The sequence below is a fragment of the Aureobasidium subglaciale genome, assembly GCF_000721755.1.
Source record: "Aureobasidium subglaciale EXF-2481 unplaced genomic scaffold scaffold_14, whole genome shotgun sequence".
In the NCBI taxonomy this organism is placed as follows: domain Eukaryota; kingdom Fungi; phylum Ascomycota; class Dothideomycetes; order Dothideales; family Saccotheciaceae; genus Aureobasidium; species Aureobasidium subglaciale.
Window position 1 is genome coordinate 606,724 of NW_013566981.1, and position 20,595 is coordinate 627,318.

Sequence of the window (20,595 nt, forward strand, 5' to 3'; positions counted from 1 at the left end):
CCCCAGCGCCACGCTTATCCTACCCAGTCCATGACCCATATCTGCACCGGTCCCAAGCAGAAGCAGAAGAAAAAGTCAAGAAACAACAAAAAAAATGAGCGAACAAGAACACAAGAGCAGAAACCAAGCAAAAGGCGACAAAGGAAGAGTAGAGATGTTTTTTCACCATTTGTAAATGCAAAAAGGGAAGCAAGAGTAGAGGAGGGGAATGCTCAGTCAGCCAGAGCGAAGAGTAGTGGCTCGTCATCGTCGGCGGTAGCAGAACACTCACGGTAGCGGCGTCTGCTGCTAGCTCCGATACCGCCTGATCCACTTCCACCTTCTCCTTGGGACAGCAACTCGGACAGACTTAGCTCGCCTCTGACGCCTTCAGCCATGGGCATGCTGGCCGAACGTAGACCGTACGCGTCTTGGTCTTCGACATTGGTGATGCCTCTTGCACGTGCTTGTTGTGCTGTTGACGACGAGCGACGATTAGAGATGAAAGTCCGAGGCGAGGTTGGGATGTCAATGGCCGTTGACAATGGTGTGCCTGAACCTCGAGTTGGTGGATGAGTAGGTACGTCTCTTGCTCCATCGCTGGACGGCTGGAGGCTGGTACCCGATAGACGACTGCGACTGCGATCTCGCGTATAGTCTGCCGTTATACTATTGTTGCTCAATCGAGATGGTATGGCTGGGATATGTGGTGTATGTGGTGAAATAGGCTTGCCAGGCGAGGAAGAAGTTGAGATAGAACCAGGAAGCATGCCTGGTACATTCTGCAGCTGTCGACTTGACGAGCTGGAAGATCTTTGCAGCATCACCGACGACTGCATAGACTCTGAGAGCTGTGCCGTCGAGTCTTTCATGCGAGAGAACTTGGAAAACTGTGCTGCAGCGCGTTGCGAGTTGGCGTTCAAGGAAGCTTTGTCAGTCTTATTAAGACTTGACAAGCCCTTGTTTCTGTCAAGCAGTTTGAGGAAATCGGCTATGTTGTCCTCATCAGCTTGTACTGAGCCCGAGCTCGCGCCAGCTTCTCCTTCCTGAAGTGTGCTGGATCCACGATTCGTGGAGGACACACTAGCCCTACCGCTGCTGTTATTGTCTTCCTCGACCCTGCTGCTAGAAACCGAAGGGAATCGAGCTCTTCTGTTACCAAAGCTCGAAGAGTATCTCTGAATAGGAGCTGGCTTGGGAGAACTGGATGCAGAAGACCCAACAGCTGTCTCGAGCGGCACACCAGGATTCCTCAGAGCTTGCTGGGGCAATGTCGACAACGATGTCTTCCGAGCGTGTGCCAGAAGCGGGTTGCCAGAGGTTCGACCAACAGAGCTGCTCGGTGAGCTAGACAGGAAATTACCCGCAGCAGGTGACGACGATAAAGAGCCGGCCTTGAAAGGTTGAAACGATACAGATGGCCTACGCTGGAACGCATTCGGATCTCTCAAGGACGACGGTGTGAAGCGTGAAGCCTCACGGTCTCTTTGGCTTTGTGAAGAATAGCGACGAGGTTGATCGTCTTGTTGTGATGATGGCTGTGATTCATCGTGTTCGCCAATCGCCTGCGCCGATACAGGTCGATCGACGGGCTCACGGAAGGAGCCTGTTCGTGGTGATGATCCAATTGTTGTGGTCCGTTGAGCTGGTCGTTGGAATGATGATGAGAATCTAGGCGTCTGATTTCGCAGGGAAGGACGCTCTTGATCCATCGAAGTTCTTTCTCTGCTTGACTCGCCCGATAAGCGACTATCAGGTCGCTCGTGTCCCGCCATCCTCGCGCTGATCAAACGCTCCGAAAGCTCGACCTGAAGATCGAGATTCTTTCGATAGGTGACTGAGATGTTGAGCGAACCCAGAGGGCAGTGTAGAGGCGAGAAGCGGTAAGTCTCGGTCGGTCGCTTGTCAGATGGGAAGATGGAGCAGCTCAGAGTGTCTACTCGTGATTTCTCAGCGAGCGAACCATCTGAGACACGGTATCTAGGTCGTAATGTTGCCGGCCCAGTTGCAGCTTGTTTCCCGAGACGTGTGCGTAGCTTCCACGCTGGCAGCAGACGGGCATATGTGCAGAGTGCTCTGCATGTAATGACGCCTTTCTTGTAGAAGCTAGGCGCAGGCTCATTGAGGGTTGTTGGGGAGACTTTCGAAGCGTCGTCTAGACTGATTGTCCATCTCTCATAGACAAATTTCGAAAGGGTATGGTTTTGAGGCGTTGGGGCAGAAGCCTCGAGTCTTCTCAGAGTGTCGCTTACATCCCACGGCTTGCCTTGTTCATCTATTGCGACCAGAGATTGGTTGGGGGCGAGTTGGGCAGTGTCCAGGTAGACGTCGATGAACAATGGAGCGGGTCTTTCTACAGTGGCGTCCATGGATCTCCACTCTTGCAAGTCTTGGTTCAACATGTCTGTTTCCTCTATCAAGGTATTGAACTGTGGTTGGGTTAGGCATTGTGACGATGATTAATTCAAGGAGGATGGAGCAGAGTGAAACGGCAAACGGAAGGCATGAAGGTCATTGTTTGGAGCATGCTCTAAGATGACACACGACAAGAAAAAGAACGAGTCTGAGACACAAGAGTGCCTGGCATAGCAATAGCGGCCAGGTTCAAGATCACGCAAGGCCAGCCACGAAACCATGGTCTCTTCTTGACAGTATAGATAACTGCGGTGGTCAAGGGTGTACATGGGAGCAGGCATGGGAGGAGAAGGTGCGGGGAGCGGAAGAGACTGACGTACCCATCTATCGATCTTTGCCTCGCCAGTCTTGTTCATGGCGGGCGGCAGGCTGACTCTTGACGAGCAGATGATGAGAGCGGCCTTTGTGAAGAAGTGCTGAACAACCAGGTTTGCTCTGTCTTTTAGACTCTGCTCCTTGCCATCCGACGAGCGGACAGTGGGACTGCCCGAGGACAGGTCCTCACTAGAGTATGTCCGGCTTGACATGGCGTCTCTTGGATTGGCGGATCTCGAGGAGTTTGTGTGGGAGGTTGTTGATAAGGCGGCGGCCCGCATCGAGGGTCGAGGGTGTTGGTGCATGGTAGGATGCTGTGGATGTGTACAGATGTCGTTGGGGGGTATGGGTGATTTGCGTATATACTAGACGGATAGATGGTGGACGGGCAAGCGATCCATCATAGTGACAGTCGTCAGGTGTTGAACCTTGATGGAGGCTCGGCGTGGATGGCGACGACGACAAAGACGATGACGGCGGGCTATGGCTGCATGGTCACTCGAGGCAGAAGGGCAGTGTCTCTCGGCTTCGTGGTATGAGGATGTGATGGCTGGATCCGAGTGCGTGGACCTGACGGCGTCTTGTGGTGTTGGGCGTCCCTTATCGCCGTGTATGCAGCTTGTGACTCGACAAGCCGCTAGCTGGGTCGAGCTGTGCAAAGGTCCCCGCGCGTCGTGACTGGCCGGTGCTCGACGTGGAAGCGTCAGCGCTGGCGAAGATGCAGATGAGGAGAAAGAGGAGAAAGGACGGAGATGGAGCAGCGGACACAAGGTCGAATGAGCAATTCGTTATCGCCTCGACGAGTCACGACCGCCAACTCAAAACTGTCGACGACCGCATCTTCCGTCCAAGCCCATTCCCCGTATTCCCACACAGCAAAAGCAACTACACCCGACCATCGCTCGGCTTTTGTTCCCATTCGTCGTCATGTCTGCCTACTCTATCAAAACACTTGTCCGTCGATTCATCACCGCTGTCATGCCTTGATAGCTGTCTACGTCTTGTATCTTCAGCCGTGTAACCCTTGTTTCGCTGCAGATATCGTGCTTACCCCTCGTCATAGCAGCTCGGGGAACCCTGTCGGTGTTTGGCCATATTCCAACCAAAGCACGCAACCGCCACAAGTCATCACGCACCATATGTCGCAAATCAAACACCATTTCTCATCAGTAGCATGAGCTGTCTGCGTGTCATTCATTACTTGTCACTCATTTACTATACTATCCATCTATCAACATGCTACTCGTCTATTATCACATCACTCCTCACATTGTCACTGCCTCCTCCAAAATCACAAACTGTTCATCAACCCCTGCACTCGAATCAAGTGCCACCATAACATCCAAAGGCAAAGTAAGCATAGGATCCGAATGTCCAGTATCCACACCCGCCAAAATCGGAAACTCCATACCATCGCACTGATCCAGAATCATCCTCTCAAAATCCTCAGTAGCCTTCTCGTCATACATATAAGGACGTCCAACAATCATTCCAGCAATGACCCTTAGAACACCAGAAGTCTCTAAATGAGCCATTGCGGTTCTAGCGGCGTAAAGTAAGTATGGCTCTCCTGGATGTTCTCCCTCGGGTAATTCCAGAATCAGGATTTTGTCCTTGTAGTCGTCGAGATGTCTTTGGCCAGAAACTTGCACCAGGGAAGCCAGACAGCCTCCAGTAAGTCTTCCCTCAGCTCTGCCCTCTCTTAACCACTTCCACCCCGGCGCAGGAACAAGTTCTCTAGGCTCCTGGTCAGGCTCTCTGGCCAACCAATTCTTAAACTCCATCACATGTACCGGCGACCTAGGTACACTCTGTCTCTTCACCGTCTTCATCACCATATCAAAAAAGTGCTTCCTCGTAAACCTCAGCGGCTCAGGACTCTCCCCAAACTCCGGTATTACAGCAGGACCATAAAAAGTCCTCAATCCACTCTCCTTCAACAAAGCATGATGCAGCAATGTAATATCAGAATATCCACAAAAAACCTTTGGGTTCTTTCTAATCAAGTCATAGTCCAAATGTGGTAGTAATTCATCTGCAGTGAGGCCTCCTATTGTGCAGATTATTGCTTTGACATCTGGGTCTGAGAATGCAAGGTGGAGTTCGTGACAGCGGTGTTTTACGGCTGATAGAGGATCGGAAGGGAAAGATTCGTCAAAGATCACTTTGATGTGGAAACCGCGGGATTGGAAGAATGAAGTGGCTTTTCCGATTCGTTGGGCGAACAAGGTGTTTAATCGAGAAGATGGAGAGATGAAAGCGATGGTGTCGCCTTTGCGTAGTGCGGGCGGAGTAATTGATTTTTGATCCTGCATGTTTGATGTGCTCTTCCCTTTGTAGCAATCTAGTGACTTCATGTCTTGTCGCTGATGCGATGACTTGTCCTCTGGCAATGAGTCAGCCTTGTGCTGCTACCTGCTCTAGCGGTTGAGTCTTGATATACTATCTTGAAGTCTGCTTCTTCATCAATCACATCCGGTGTGGTCTAACGGCTAGGATTTCTCGCTTTCACCGAGGAGGTCGGGGTTCGATTCCCCGCACCGGAACAGCTTCTTTTGCTTCTTCACACTCCTTCTAAGAGGTCGGGACGGATGTTAGCAACTTTTTTGCTGTGTTTTGGGAACTTGACGCCGAAGCCTGTTAAAAAAGGCAGGAGCGTTGGGCTGCACTTCCCCGCACCGGAATGTTTTCTTTTGCTTTTGTCTGTCATGGTTCAGAGTGTCCAGGGGGGTTGAGGATGGCTTATAGGAGTTGTGGGAGCTTTTTGGTGTGTTTTTGGGCAAACCCGCTGAAACTTGATGGTAAATGCGAGATGGTTGCTTCTTGGCTTGCGAGCTAGGGATTAGGCAGTGATGCAACGGAATGTCTCCTTCTTGTCTTGCTTTTGTATTTTATGGTGTTTGAAGAGGTCAAGATCGCTGTCGAGGAACTTCTGCTGCGTTTATGGACGGAAAACGCTGCATCTTGACAGCAAACGCGAGCTGATTGTTTGCCAGCGTCTGCGCGAAAGTTTGACTGCCGGTTTGTGGGAAAGAAACATGAAATAGAAAATATGTTTTACTTGTTGTTGTGTTTTCTTTTCCGGTAATTATATTGTGCCGTGTTTTCGCGTGCTCAATCTCACTTACTGATTCGATACGTACATCACCCATCTTCAATCTACATGTCAGCGGTTCTACACCTGTCGAGAGTGTCGATAGATTTGTTTCTGTTGATGGCTGGTGGAGTCGAGCTCCGCGGGTGATTGCGCATGTTGGGTCGCTCCACAAAGCCAGTCGCTGCTGCCTGGCATTGAAGGACTGATCTTCCAGAGAACACAATTATTCTCATGAAAACATGGAGGCTACACCAGACCTGTCGTCGCTCACCCTCCAGTGTAGCTCGGGACTGATGACTTCTGTCGCGTTGTCACTACCGGACATTGTATCGCATGTCTTCAGCTTCTTGCGTCAGGATAGAAAGACTCTACGAGCAGCAGCATGCGTCACCGAATTATGGTTTCAAGAAGCGACACGACTTTTGTGGACCGCCGCAGGATCTCAGATCTTGGTTGCTGTCAAAGACACACGGCGAAATCTATACGCCCGGAAGATCAGCAAGCTCACTTTGCAATCTGTAAACAGTCACGAACACCTACGACATTGTCAATTCACTGCTCTACGGATTCTCGTATTCTCTGGAGGGCCGAGAAATGTAGACTCGGATTTGCTTTGCCAATATTTGCATTCTGGTCTAGAGGAGGTTTACTTTACCAGTCTACCACCTGATCATTTCTTGGACGGGCTAAATCAACAATGTCCACGACTTCGAGTCTTTCACCAGGGCACAAACTCATTTGCACTAGGCTCCAATCTTGCTCGGTTTCTGAGGAACAATCGCTCTTTGCGACACGTACAGCTGTCTTTGGCATGCGAACCTGAAGCTGCTGCTCTGCTGCAAGCCTTGAGTAGTATTGCCAGTCTTGAGTATCTCGCTATACTTGGGGAAACCTCCGGAAAACATCTTACAGAACTTCAAGAATCGTATGCAGACATCGTTAACACTTCTGGCTCAAGAACTTTTGCTTCAGTGCACAAAGTCGAGCTTACCATCGGAGTTTCTGCTATACCAATGCTATCTTTAACATTTAGTGCAATAACAAGCCTCTGTCTCGACGTTTTGATCAAACCGGGAAACTACATGCTTGATGTGCTTGCTGGCCTCCCCCTGGAGACTTTGCAGCTTCACGTCATCACTGGCGCAGAATTGTCCTCGCGCGAACTCATTTTCTTGCACAAGTCGAGTAACCTACGAAGTCTGGTCATCAAGCCAATGCCGTGGAGACCAGGCGGAAGAATAGCAAAATTTGAATCATCAAACAACGACTTCAGATACATCTTCTCCAAGCTGTCCAAACTGGAGAAGCTGTTGATCTGGTTCGAATTAGACATCCCGGATCCAGATACCGCCCTGATTGATCTTGGTCAGTCTTGTCCAAGACTGGAAAATATGCGCATCTATTCCTCCATCGACCTGACGGAGTGGGAATCAGTTCCAGCGCCTCTATTTCCAAGTCTCAAGTTTGCCTGGATCGCTTCTGTCAACGACGATCAACTCATAGAGGAGCCCAATGAATCAATTGCACAGACCCTCGCAGTTCTTATCGATCAACAAGCACCGAAGTTAGATAGATTCGTAGCTTTGAACAGCTACGCATTTCGTCCTACGGATGCTAATGAGCTGTCAAGATTGGTCATGAGAGCACATGGGAGAATAAAAGAGATCAATCAAACACGTCACGCGAAGGAAGACAGTCTTGATCTGACTGCTCGGTGATACTGCCTGTCTTGGGCCATACGCAGAGCAAGACATGTGGACTCATGTCGATGTCAGGTATAAGTCGATTGCCGGCGCCAAGCCGATGTCGGCCTGCCTCCTCGCAGACGTTAGTCCAAAATTCAAATCCGGACCACTCGAACATGATAATATACAGCACTCACATATGTCGAACAGCAATATTGCCGCTTTATGGCATGTCTGACCAAATAGGAATCCAGTCTGACCAAGATGCGATCGCGTCGTCCTGGTATGATTTTTTCGCGGAGAGATCGGCGTCAGATCAATATGCGTCCCAATGGCAACCGACACAGTCATCTTACATCGACTTTTCCACTCTACAACTCAGCATAACAAACATACATTCAAAGAAAACACCCAAAGATGGCAGCCGCGCAAGTCTTGAGCACTCCCGAGCTGGTCTCGTCAATTTTCCAATGTCTTGAAGAACAAGAGAAACAATTGCTGGTGTCCCGCGAAAACCGAAGAACTCTGCTAAACGCAGCTCTTGTGAACAAAACATGGTTCGAGGCAGCCACAAATGTCCTCTGGACCTACGAACAATTTTCTGGACCGGGACTCGAAGATTTTGAAGCAATCGAGCCCGCCCGACGTCAAATATACGCCTCGAAATTACAATCAGTTCAACTGCAGGACGATTCGGATGATGGAGAGATTACCAGATCGTTGTTATTCTCTCGACTGAAGAACGTGTCTGTCAGTCAGCTTGGCTACGGTGGTGGTCCAACGATGGCCATCCTCAAGCGATGGCTTGTCCCGTCGATTGAGTCGGTGAATTTCTGGAACTGGAGTACTGGATTTGACAAAAGCTTCCTAAAGACTCTGGGATCTCAATGTCCTCACCTTCGCTCAATCGCTTTGGAAAGAGTGAACAGTGGGATATCCTCGCAGGATCTCAACAATTTCTTCCGCAACTCATCATTGGAAAGCATCAGGCTGTACATGGAAGGCATGCCGAACGAGAAAGTCTTGGTCAATGATGAGCTACTCTCGACATTATCCGAACTGAAAGGTCTAAAATCACTGAATGTGATATCACGAGTCGGTCTTGAAGTTGTTGAAAGCGTTCTTTCCAGACTCAGTCCGACAGGCTTCCAAGATCTACGCAAGGTACATCTCATGCTCGAACGACCGGCTGTTGAGACTGCTTTCAAGATTTTCAAGAATGCCTCGAAGGTCTCCTTCAACATCGCCAGTTGGGATGATGAGAAGATGTCGATGTTCACGACATTAAAGCACATGAAAAACCTCAAAGAGCTATCAATTGCATTTGAAGCCACTAGAACATACCTACATGGCAAAGACCTGTTTTGGTTGAGCGCATTGAAGCAATTGAAGAAGTTGAACATATCCCCCAGACAACCTGGACACGACAAGATCATTCTAGATTCCTTCGCAGATGTAGATCTTCAAGTCATCTTCAGCGGCCTACCACAACTACAACATCTAGGCTTCCTACTCGACGTTGATTTCCCGATTGAGGCTTTGAAGAGATTATCACGTTCTTCTCCTCAACTCGAGGAAGCCAATTTCTCCAAATCCTGGGATCTGAAGGGCTTGGAAGATGTGCCTGGCTGTCTGTTCCCAGAGCTGCAAATCCTGTCGCTCTATAAGCCATACATCAGTACCACGACAAACATCAAACCTGGCAAACTAGCTCGAAGCCTCTGCCAACACATGCCAAAACTTAGAGACTTGAACTTTGAGAAGGATCGTGAGGATAGGGTGCTTTGTGCTTGGGAGAAGTTGAGTGGGAGGAAATCATTGATTGCGGCGACAAAGAAGAGGGAGAGTCAGATCTTGTTGAGAGAGTTGATGTTGCAACATGGAGGAAACATAAAGATGATGTCGGGCTTTGGACAACCTATGTAGTCAAATCACGGATGCTCTCTTCCTAAAATCTATGCTTGAAGGACTTGTTCATTCGGTTTGCATCTGTCTCATAATATCCTTGAGTTTGATGAAGCTTCAAGATTGACTTTGGGTTGAAGCTTTCGATCTTGGATCGGCTACGAGAGTTGAGCGTCGAGTTCCACGATGACTGCTTCTGGATCCCAAAGTCTGACCTAGTATGTCTCGGAAACTTGAGTCATCTCGAAGATCTGACGTTGATACCTTGTCGTGATTGGCTTCAACGACTATATTCGCCGAACTTCACGGCCGTAGAGTTTGTCTGCGTAGTCTCGAATCTAGCCTTTCTAAAGTCTTTGGACTTCGATATCGACTGTCCACTGTCGTTAGTGAGCATCTTATGCCTACCAGAGTGGTTTCCCTTGCTTGAATGCCTTGCTCTGCCAGTGGTCTTTCACATGCAGAATCTGATTTACAGACCTCCGCCAATGTTCCCAGACCTTTCAGGCCTTGAGCTCGGCGCGTACGCGGAACCTGACTTGCCTAATACCTTCTCACCTCCACAGATTGCAGAGATAATCAATAGGCAGATGCCACAGCTTTGCACCATTAAATCTGTGAATGAGGGTTATAACTCTCTCGTGGTACAGTGTTGGGAAGAGATGTACGACGATGAAGACTCCAGTCCTTGTGAATTGCTCGAAGGACCCCTACAGAGTGATCTTGCTCATAGAGTGACCAGAGGAGAAGGACCTCGACACTGGATCTCCGAATCAGGAACTGCGGATCTCTGGTCCGACTATGAGACCAACAGCTCTGAAAGTGAAGATTCGGTCGAGTTAGGCTTCATGGTGTGATACGAATCGGGCAGATCTGAGCAATCTATGAATTGTTGTGGCCATGTGGCATATGTGTTGTCGATGTATTGGTGTGAGATGACGGCGGATACCTGAGAATCCTTGCGCTGGCTGTGATGTGATGCGTCTGCGCAGCGCTGGGTGATTGATGTGCACCGCCGACCACTACGACCCTGACAGACTTATATCCTGGATTCTTTCGCGTGGCAATGGCATCACAACAGTGATTCTGGGCTTCTAGCCGATTTCAATGATGACTATGTCTTCCGTTCCGAAGCTGTGGGAGTACTCCTGAAGGGAGTATAAGGAGGGATCATAGAGTGGCTTCGAAGTATCGACGCGGAGACCCAAGTTCTTTGCTGGGGCTTTCTTGATCGAGTGTTGTATGACGTTTCAATCAAAATCGGCGCATAACAGGTTGTATAGTGTAATGGTTAGCACCTCGGATTCTGATTCCGGTAATCCCAGTTCGATCCCGGGTACGACCTCTCTCTTTTGCTCCCTACCCATCTTTCAGCATCCTGAAGGCACGGTGGCTGGTTTAATAAGCGGCCTTGTGAATTTCGATTTCTAGGTTTTGACGAGGAGGGAGGATTTCGTGGCTAATGCTTTTGTCGCGTCAAGGAATTACTTGCGCATGCGGAGGCCAACATATGAAATGACGGCTAGAGATCAACCAGACTGATTGCTTGGCATTTCACGCCATGACGCGTCTGCGCGTCGCGCCAGAAAAACATAAACAGGCGTCCCGCCCGCACTCTCAAGTTAACTTCTTTCCCCACGCTTCACATTTGATTTTGCAGTCGGTTGCTTTACGCACCTATACCTTCGCTACTTGGCTGTCCTCGTCATCAGTTTTGTCATTTCTGTGTTTCATAGGACTCTCCATCTTCTCGTGTTGATTTTGGATTGGGCATGTACTGGTGAACAGGTTTCCAAGTGACGAAAGCAAAGCGCTTCACCCCAGGCCACTGCTGTTCGCTTCTGTGCTACCTCTACTACCTTGGCTACTTGGCTGTCCTGGTCAGCAGTTTTGTCATTCCTGTGTTTCACAGGACTCTCCATCTTCTCGTGTTGATTTTGGATTGGGCATGTACTGGTGAACAGGTTTCTAAGTAACGGGGTGTGGTGTGTAGCTCTAGAGGGTGCACTGCACTGTTCCAGTTCTTCTTTGTTATTCAGCCCCATCTTGTTGTTTTTTCTACCGCGAGCCAGGGCTGCTCATTCTCGATACGAAGCCCGGGTGGGAGGGTTCCTTGATATTTTTCGAGGGGTCTTCTGTTTCGTCTAACTTTTTGATACGATGGCGACACAAGAGGCGCCTTGGAGGTTGGCCAGGAAAGCTGTCTTAGTCCATGCTCCAGACCTCGACAACGTCGGCTGTCTTGCTCATGTGAACATTAGCTACAACAAGATGCTGCAGGAAGGTTACATCGCCATCAAAGTCAACCTCAGACTTGCCGGATCCAACAACGAACATCAGACGATTCATTTAAACATTCTTCCTAGAACGATCAATGCATGTTCGGTTACTTCATCTAGCTACAAGAACCTGCTCCCGAACAAGTTGTTGACTAAGCTACACGGAGCGAAGGAAGCATCCGATGCCACTACCTTGTCATTGAATCTCAAGGAGCCTGGTATTATTCTCGTTCCACCCGGACTGTCAGAGTCTATCAGTCCTGCCGATCCGAGAGATGATGACTTTTATGCTATGTCGCAGATAAGCCAGGCAATAAGTATTCGTCTTCATTACATCAAGCAGGATCTCCCTAGAGACGGCAAGCTTCGCCTCCAAACCTTTGCCTCCGCGTTGAATAAACACGCATTAAGTGCGCCAATCATGAATTATAATCATCTTAATGCAGGAATCGGCGCACATGAGAGGAATTGGACTGTGTTCGACCAGCCGCCCCCAATACCCACCTACAACCAAGTCATCCTACCTAGTACCATCCTTGGAAAGCGTTCACGAGGTCAAGACGCAGCACCTGACATGATCTCACGTACTCCTTGCTCTTCCCCACCACCGTGGTCTCCAACAGAAGTCTGCTCTTCCTTCGAAGTCGATATTCCCACTGAAGCAGGTGTTCTCGCCGGTGCCAGCACTGGCCTGGCAATTGAGACGCCTATAAAAGCCAGACAACTCGCCCGTCACGACTTCCCTACTGGAAGCGAGCTCCATGAGACTCAATCAACATCAACCATTGCGTCACCGGCCAGGTCCATTAAGAGTCGACACAGCCAAAGTTTATCACCCTCGAACATCGTACCGACGGTGTTTAATCGAGGCTGCTCCAAGCCTGACGTCGTCACCGCACCTCCCCGATACCAGAAGAAATGCTCAGAACAGGTTCCGTATGTGAAAGAGACGTTTGACGTTGACGATAACGCTTTGAAAGCCACCGCTCGTGTGATCATACAAGACGTTGTGGATAAGGAAAAGCAGTCAATCCTGACAGAACATCAAGAGATGTGTGATGAGGCTGAGTTTCAGATTGCAGAAGCGATTGACGATGGGAGACTGGCAATCATCGAGAAGACAGACGAGTGCTGCGATGAGATTTGTCAGAAGATTCAGGAAGCATGTGAGGAGTCTTGCGAGATGCTACAGGCCGACGTGGCGTGCTTAGTCGAAGCGTCGATAATACTAAAGAAAACCTTGGCGATACTCTCGAGCGCTTCTGACACAGCAGCTTTGACTTCCGGACGGCTCGAGTGTCGACTGACCCATCCGTCTACGCTGGCGGCACAAATCATCACAGATCATTTTGAAGATCTCGCTATCCCCGACAAGGTGACTATGCTGACAAAAGTTGCAGATACAGGTTTTGCAAACGTCTTCTTAGCGGTCAATCATGAGCTGCGGAAAGAATTGGTTTCTGCATGGACCAAGCCCAGGAGAGAAAATTAGAGTTATGTATCGTATAAACCTCTAGACACATCTTACGCAAACACAATACTGCCACTGCCGCTTCAATCGAGGATACAAGCCACAGATGTGAGAGATCTTTGGGTCATGCTGTGCTAATCAGGAAGGATACGTAGGTAGGGAGCTATCATTCTCATATCTGGCTTGGTTCTTAACGATCGTCGGCCGAACCGATTTCCACAGGTCTTAAGCCTAGCTAGTCTTGAGACGTGTATACTGGTCGCGGTGCTGGCCTGCTCAGTCCTAGTCACACAATAGAACCCCGCCCAACCTCTGCCTCTGCTCTGACAAGGCTTTCGCGCGCAACTCGATTCAAGGCTCCTCCCTCCATCATAAAGCCTGAGCATCGGGTATAAGGGTATGTGTTCGTGTGCACTGCATGCAAGCTGTCACACCGCGCTCGATTATTTGTTTTGGTTTACTGGGAGCAGCTTGTTAGAGCGGGAAGCCGCTAGAGATGAACTCGGCGTTCCGGACGCAGGGAAGCGTAGAAGATACATCTGAATGTCTAGTTGTCGTCCGGAGGCTTAAATAATGGTACAATCTAAGGAGGGCGTGCTAATTGTATAGAACATCAATATAGTGTGGAGCGTAGTTTATGCCTGGAACTTTTAGGCTCAAGCGATCACGATCCGTTGTCCGGACCAGAGTGGAGAGAAAACGATGCAGATCTTGACATGATCGCTTACAGTACCGTAGAGTATTTTGTGGTGAAGTCATCAGATTGTTCACTGGTGCAACCGGAGAGACACGCTATGCGCAATGATCTGCGGTATCTCGAAATCTGGGAAAGGGTTGACAAGTCTTTGTAATGCCGATGAGAAGACATCTTGGAGACCTATCGAATGGGTCTGTACAAAACACGACCCACCATCTGATCTTGTTAAATGAAAAGATGTGTTTTGAACATGCATCGAGGAGGAGCCTACGCACATCGCAGCTAAAGGTGATGGAGGACGAGACGGTAGCAGGTGATGTGCCATGATTTCCTCGATGAATATACGTAACGTGACACTATATAATCACTATTGCCCTTTGAAGCCTCACTTGTCATCAGCGCTAAACTATAGGAGAGTCTTATGCTACTAGGCACTTCCTCTACCTAAAATCTTGAACTGGTTCAAGAATTCATCGTCGAATAGATCTTTCGCTGATAGTCTCTCTTCTGGAACCCATCGCGATACCTTGCGAACGAGTCCTAGAAGAAGTTCTTTGTCCTTGCCTGAAAGGCGACCTTCGCGCGTTTCTATAGTCTGATTTGGTACTGGTACCGTGCCGATCCAATTGCCCTCTTTATCCCAGTATTGACTGCACCTTTCGCTCATTTTCAAGAATTTCTTTGGCGGAGGACCTAGCAGAGAGACCACTTCGGCAAGATGTTGCTCGTCGTCAAGATGGCCATCTTTCACAGCGCGGAAAAGTCGGCTCCCCTCGAACAGATCCCAGATCTAGTTCTCATTAGTCAAATCATACGACTTCAAAGAGGATGATTTAGCATACCATGACAGCAACCGACCATATATCAATACTAGAGTCCCACTCCATACCCAGAACAACCTCAGGTGCTCGGTAGACTCCAGGCATGACGTCACCAGAGTGCTTCTGACCTGGAACACCCAATCGAGCCGCGCCAAAGTCGGATATAATGGGCGCACCATGCGTAAGCGGCATTTCGTGAGAGAGGTAAATGCTTCGGTTGCTAAAGAGCTTCCGAGGAGATGGATGATCTCTTTCTGATTGCTCAATCTTGGAGAAGATTGACATATCCTCGACACCAAGGAGGATATTGTTGGGCGATATGTCTGAAGTGACCTCAGCTACGGTACTTGAGCTAAACCGTGTGGACTGACCTGTGTGCACGACCCCTGCCTGATGCAGCAAGTCAAGGCCAAGCAGAACCATAAGCAGGCTTTGTTGTAGCAACTCCGTCGATAAAGCTTGACCTGGCATTCGATTTCGAAACTCCGTATAATTCATGCCTAACGGGGTGTGGATCAGACACTGGTGGGATCCCGAAGGTCCTTCAACTTTAAAATCGTCAAACGCTACCCTAATCCTTTCTAGACCTGGATGGTCTGCCTCGATTGATTTGATGTGGTGGGAAAATGGCCACTTCACTTGTGGCAGCTGGTCCAGTGATACAGACCTTGAGAGTAACAAATTTGGTTGTCCTGACGGTGGTTCATCGGTTAGTTGAGATCCTTGATCACAGAATCATCATGATGGATACACACACAAGATCTCTACAAAGTCAGACGGTTGAAGCAGTGCCAAAACCGAGCTTCGCGAGAACCGTATACCTCGAATTGAAGACGTTCCCAAGTGTCACGGAGTAGAAACTCTCAGCCTTATAGCCTGGGACACTCTCTTCTTCTATCTTCTCATGTTTAGGAAGGATGGTGAAAACTCGGACATCCGACAGGTTGGGCTGACTACGAGGTGCTGTGCTTATGGGCATGGTATACCTCTGTGAGCGAGGCGAAGCAATTTGAAGTTTGTGGGCTGGATATCTCCCATTTATGATATTGGAAATAGGCCGAAGATGGGTTCTATTGGATGAGACCAGAGGCTGCTAGTCGCATGTCTGCCTTGAGATGACGAAGGGAAGGGGTCCACACAGCTAGAAAAGATGGTTTGACAAGCAGGAACCGGAGTTCGCGTCATTGCATCTGAATATCCTTGGCAGGATTTGGCACGTGATCAGCTTGGATGCGACAAGACACATTATACCCACAACCCAGTGACCGAGGCTGCGGAGATACCCTTGATGGATCATGTTCCTAAAGATCCTGATCAACAATTGGCAGTCCCACAATGTAGACCAATTGAATCATGTCTCAGACGCAAACGCTAGGCCTGTAATTCAAGTCTGTCAATAATTGTAGGCGTCCAGAAACATCACAGCCTCGCTTATGCTCGCGCAGCTCCAGACACGGCAGCCTAGTCCATACGAAGTTCAGCGATGGACAGCGGTTGGTAGCGATAGGTCCAGAACTTGTCTCTTGTATCCATGTGGTAGGGTGACCGTAAGTGTGCGCGACTTGCTGACCTCAAGGCTTCAGTCGTAGAGCTTCTTGCCAGAGGCAGTCGATCATTGCAGCCGACAGCGAAAGATTTGTGAGATTGAAAGAGCAGGAGTCCGAAGGATGCCTCATTCTGGTATGTCGTGCGTAGATGAAGAGAATATCTGCTTGCTATTGCGACAGCACTAAAGCTAGGTCTTGCGTCTTTGGACGAGGAAAGTACGAGATTGGCAGAAGTGGGATTCGTCCCCCAAGTCGGAGACCGAAATTACCCCGTTTAATGAAGCAGCGATGTTTCACCAAGATCATTACCCACACTCTATCACATCCACCTTCTATTGATAACCAGAGGAGAGTAACGTCAAGCTGTAGCAAGGCACAGTCATATCTCATATTGACGGATCCAAGCCATTTCAGAGGACGTGTCTCGGTGCTGTCGCTCCAGATCCAGAAGAGTTTGTGCCTTGAGACGGATATCGACTGTAACAGTGTTCCGCACGCGGGGAGCCAGAGAGTGAAACCACAAACTAGCCTCGATTTTCTAGCAATTGTACGGCAGACTTGTGTGAGTCACATACTCCAGTTATATGGCTCCTCCTACACGAAGCGCACCGTTGCTTCGTTTAGCCGTGGCACTCACGATTTTCATCATCGGAATTTGTGTGCTGAACGGCCTTGACCACCCACGCACTCTGGCCCACGAACTATCAACAATACTCTCCAATCAGACCCTTACACTCCAGTTGTCTGAGCACGACGATACTGGTATTGCAGCTGTATACGTTCCCGCCTCGCTCAAAGACAATGGTCGTACCTCAATCTTCTGGGGTGGACTGTTCGCTCTTGGAACTGCTGGAGCCTACATATACGGCAAAATTCAAGATCACATTTTCTCTCAATTATATGCACTGGACAAAGATGCAAAGGATGTCCCGAAAGGCGAAAAACTGAGGTTCCACCTACAAGGCGTAAGGAATCTCGATCTGACTGGATGGCTTGTTACAACTGGGCCCAAAGACACTTTTATGGCCTGGACTTTCTCTGTGTGCTCAATGGCTGGCGTCCTGTATATTGCCGTCCTTACTGCTGTCCAAGCTGTCACCAATGATATTGTTGTAGACCAACTCAGACAGTTCTTGAACAACGGCGAGACGACGAACAACACTGTTTTCGGAAGCTCCATTGACCACGGAAGCTATACGCTCGAGAGCTGGACCTGTCAAACCAAGTCACTGCTTGCGACCTCGGTCAACTCTCGCACAACAGCACAAGTGGCTGGTGCCCTGAAGAAGTCCTGTCATGACGGGCGCAAGACTCGCTACTTGCTGTTTGTAATGCTGCCTCTCACATTTCTGATGCTCCTGACCATCTGGAAATCTCACTGGTTTATGTCCGACAAAAGTCAAAAGCCTGCATGGATGGCAATACCCCTCGAGAATGACGACGGCGAAGACGATGATAGCGAGGAGGACGACGACGATCCAATGGCTAGGTTTGGCAGTAACGCGAGGGAGCAATGGCTTTTGGAAGAAGGTTAGAAAACTTCACTACCGTGACAGTGCGGGATACAAGGAATCCATCTTGATATGCAAGAAAACATCGTAGACCACGATGGCCTTTTCTGATCACTGTAAATACCCTCTTGACCAAGATCCATTTTATCAATCACATGTATTCACTTATACACCGTTAGTCCCATGGCTTTCAGCTCCATTGTATGTTCGGGGTGGCCAGCTCATACTTCGTGATGCTCGCTGTCGAGACCGCACGTCAAAGGCATTACTCATGTCCATGACCGTCAATTTGAGGAGCTTTGCTTCCGTCTCTCGTCTCTCTGGATGCATGGGTACGGATGGCTTGATTGCTTGCAGAGTCGATTGTTCAAGCAGGAGCGGGACAGATATCAGGTGATAAGCCCTTGAGAATTACAGTCACGCAGACACTACCTTTCTAGACAAGGTTGATTATACCACGTCTCTGACCAATCAGTGGATTCTGTCTACATCCATCTCAACAGTGTCTACTTCCGTTTATGGTTCGTCAACGCGAGGACATGCGCGTGAACCTCCGAAACATGTCCGAGTATGCCAAAGGCACAAGCGGCATGTGAAGGTGATGCTTCTTGGGCAGATACAAGTCCAAAGCCACACACCCGCCTTCGCGTGCTCTGCCGTAGTAGAAAGACCTGATTACTGGCTGGTACCTTTGAAATTGGTGGAAGAGGTAAATTGTAATATGAAGGCAATAATGCTTCTGCCTTGGAGTCTTGTAGAAGTTGAGACGCTGTGGCGCAGCGAGTTTGGTATCTCTTGCAGCCACGCAAGGCAAAGGTTTACCGCATTCGGTGTGGTTTCTCGGGAATCTGTGACCTGAGGCTCTCCCAGTCGTGCCAAAAGTTTTGACGGGCTTTCTCTACCGAACGTAGGTTACGTTACTACAATTCCGCAGCGTTTCATGCGCATGCAACTTATCGCTCACAATATAGTATTGGTGATTTACAAGGCACTGTTACGCACCTGAGCCGCGACGCGAAGCGTTCTGGGGAGTGTCTCATGTACCATTATCAGAGTGTCGAGCCCCTGTGGATGGTGATTTATGCCCTTGGCACAAGGCACAAGATTTCCCGGTGGTCTGTCTGCTCAAAGCAAGATATGGGAGCAGTCGCTAACAAGGAGACTCTCCTCAGACTTCAGATACTCTCCCTTGATGACTCTAGATCCTGGTCCTGTCACGGTCCTCGCTTCCCATCTTTGCGTCTTTTCGCAATCAGACCTAGCATATGCCGTTTGTCTCGACCCGAAAATCAAGACCTGGCTGTCAGTCGCCTGTTCCGGTCCAAGAAGGATCGTGGATACAGCTCTACGATCCTGGTCAAGGACTGCCTACCCGACGATGCCGAGAAACGAGAACTCCACTATTGCTCTAGTCGTTACCTGAGAGACTTCGACCGCCAGAACCTTCCACATCCTTCATCGGCCACGAGGATGTACCTCTCGATGTCTAGCTGAATGCGGTATGGATGGCGCTATCTGTTGCCGGGGTAAGTAGTGCCACAGTATGCGCGAGAAACTCGCGAGATCCCCGCGATTGATCCTGTTTCTGATACGAGTCCAGTGCGAAGATCGCGGCTTTGAATGATGCACAGTCTCTTGAGGTGAGGATCGCGTCCATCGTTGTTGTTGTTGTTGTTGGTGGTGGCAGTGGCTGCGTGATTGAGGAATTCACAGACGAAGGATAGTAGTCGCAAGGAAATGTCCGCTGAGTGTCAACGCCAGAATAAATCAAGTAGTACGATTCATTTGTACGGTCGCTTGGTAGGTTCCGTAGTCCAGGGCAGAGCGGCCTTCAAGATAACGCGGGTTCCACTGGCATATCCCTCCAGGGAGAATCGAACCCTGTGGCTCCTTTCAGGAGGGACCAAGAATCCCGCATCGCACACGCCCTCGACCAGCGCGGTCTCCACCCAGTTTTGGACGTGATAATGAGCCACCCCGGGATGTTGCTGGCTTTATTCTTCCGTTGATACGATAGAGACTCTGTCAGTGTACACAGAAGAGGACAATGATTCTGCAGCCAGATGTTCACTGGAGTTGATATGACGGAAGTGAAGTCTTGCAGGGTGAGTGAATTACAACCCGAGTATCTTGCTGCAGACACAGGTCGAGGAGCGGTTGAGTGCGGACGAGCAGTGATACGACAACCAGTACTTAAAATCTGCAATTGGTTTGATAATCACATAGTAACAGAGGCAAGAGTGAAAGATATCAACGAGCTCCAGCTCACAATGGTAATTGGCCTCTGACCAACCTCCCTATCATGACCACCATTGCACTGTCGAAAGGACGCTCCTTGATACGTGACCTACTAAGTCTGCGACCTGGTTGTATCATGCGCTGGACAGTGACTTTGGCCATGACGGTATCGTTGGAAAATGTCGCATGTCGCATGTCGCCAGTCGCCTGTCGCATGTCGCCAGTAGCCTGTCGCCTGTCGCTTGGAGTGCCTCGGTGCATCAATCAACAATGCTCAAATTGCTCGGGCGTGACTTTAATGGTCTGCCGTTGGTCGTGTTTATGAGCTGGGACGTGACTGTTCCGCCAACTTACTTGGCCCGGGTAAACATCATCTTGCTTCTACGTCAGTGTCGAGTCGGGTCGAGTCTTGAGGCAGTGCTTTTGGTGCCTTGCGAAGAGGCATTCAAATTGTGAGAAAGAGTCACTCCCGCGGCCAAGTTGCCGCCCACGACAAAACCATCGCGAATTTTCTCTTGTCATCTGGAACGCTCCGTGTGTTTTGTTTGCTTGAATTTTCACACACACACACACACATCTCGTTAGATCGGTCATCCGGCATCACATCACTGGCCAATTGAAACCGGGAGCTCGGG

The 20,595-nt window shown here is 49.4% G+C and overlaps 8 protein-coding genes across 8 annotated transcripts; 5 read left to right on the forward strand and 3 right to left on the reverse strand.

The window, feature by feature from the left end:
* Positions 1–212: 212 nt before the first annotated feature.
* AUEXF2481DRAFT_30753 (uncharacterized protein) lies at positions 213–3,014 on the reverse strand (the record flags this gene model as incomplete). Its single annotated transcript, XM_013487091.1, has 2 exons — positions 213–2,408; positions 2,715–3,014. 2 exons carry the CDS (start codon positions 3,012–3,014, stop codon positions 213–215), a joined length of 2,496 nt encoding a protein of 831 aa, XP_013342545.1.
* Positions 3,015–3,833: 819 nt separating this feature from the next.
* On the reverse strand, positions 3,834–5,088 carry AUEXF2481DRAFT_41396 (uncharacterized protein). The gene has a single exon (XM_013487142.1). It carries the CDS (start codon positions 5,022–5,024, stop codon positions 3,975–3,977), a length of 1,050 nt encoding a protein of 349 aa, XP_013342596.1. The 5' UTR covers positions 5,025–5,088; the 3' UTR covers positions 3,834–3,974.
* Positions 5,089–6,045: 957 nt separating this feature from the next.
* On the forward strand, positions 6,046–7,524 carry AUEXF2481DRAFT_30755 (uncharacterized protein; the record flags this gene model as incomplete). The annotated part of the gene is made up of 1 exon (XM_013487092.1): positions 6,046–7,524. One exon carries the CDS (start codon positions 6,046–6,048, stop codon positions 7,522–7,524), a length of 1,479 nt encoding a protein of 492 aa, XP_013342546.1.
* Positions 7,525–7,908: 384 nt separating this feature from the next.
* AUEXF2481DRAFT_30756 (uncharacterized protein) lies at positions 7,909–9,417 on the forward strand (the record flags this gene model as incomplete). The annotated part of the gene is made up of 1 exon (XM_013487093.1): positions 7,909–9,417. The coding sequence occupies one exon, from the start codon at positions 7,909–7,911 to the stop codon at positions 9,415–9,417; it is 1,509 nt and encodes a 502-aa protein (XP_013342547.1).
* A 2,139-nt stretch (positions 9,418–11,556) lies between these two features.
* AUEXF2481DRAFT_6264 (uncharacterized protein) lies at positions 11,557–13,167 on the forward strand (the record flags this gene model as incomplete). The annotated part of the gene is made up of 2 exons (XM_013487036.1): positions 11,557–12,841; positions 13,076–13,167. The coding sequence occupies 2 exons, from the start codon at positions 11,557–11,559 to the stop codon at positions 13,165–13,167; spliced, it is 1,377 nt and encodes a 458-aa protein (XP_013342490.1).
* A 1,103-nt stretch (positions 13,168–14,270) lies between these two features.
* Positions 14,271–15,643, reverse strand: AUEXF2481DRAFT_47411 (uncharacterized protein; the record flags this gene model as incomplete). Its single annotated transcript, XM_013487155.1, has 4 exons — positions 14,271–14,633; positions 14,686–14,987; positions 15,036–15,297; positions 15,443–15,643. 4 exons carry the CDS (start codon positions 15,641–15,643, stop codon positions 14,271–14,273), a joined length of 1,128 nt encoding a protein of 375 aa, XP_013342609.1.
* Positions 15,644–16,534: 891 nt separating this feature from the next.
* On the forward strand, positions 16,535–17,906 carry AUEXF2481DRAFT_41402 (uncharacterized protein). Its single transcript, XM_013487143.1, has one exon. The coding sequence runs from the start codon at positions 16,796–16,798 to the stop codon at positions 17,744–17,746; it is 951 nt and encodes a 316-aa protein (XP_013342597.1). The 5' UTR covers positions 16,535–16,795; the 3' UTR covers positions 17,747–17,906.
* Positions 17,907–18,894: 988 nt separating this feature from the next.
* On the forward strand, positions 18,895–19,204 carry AUEXF2481DRAFT_41404 (uncharacterized protein). The gene has a single exon (XM_013487144.1). The coding sequence runs from the start codon at positions 18,915–18,917 to the stop codon at positions 19,143–19,145; it is 231 nt and encodes a 76-aa protein (XP_013342598.1). The 5' UTR covers positions 18,895–18,914; the 3' UTR covers positions 19,146–19,204.
* The last annotated feature ends 1,391 nt before the right edge of the window (positions 19,205–20,595 follow it).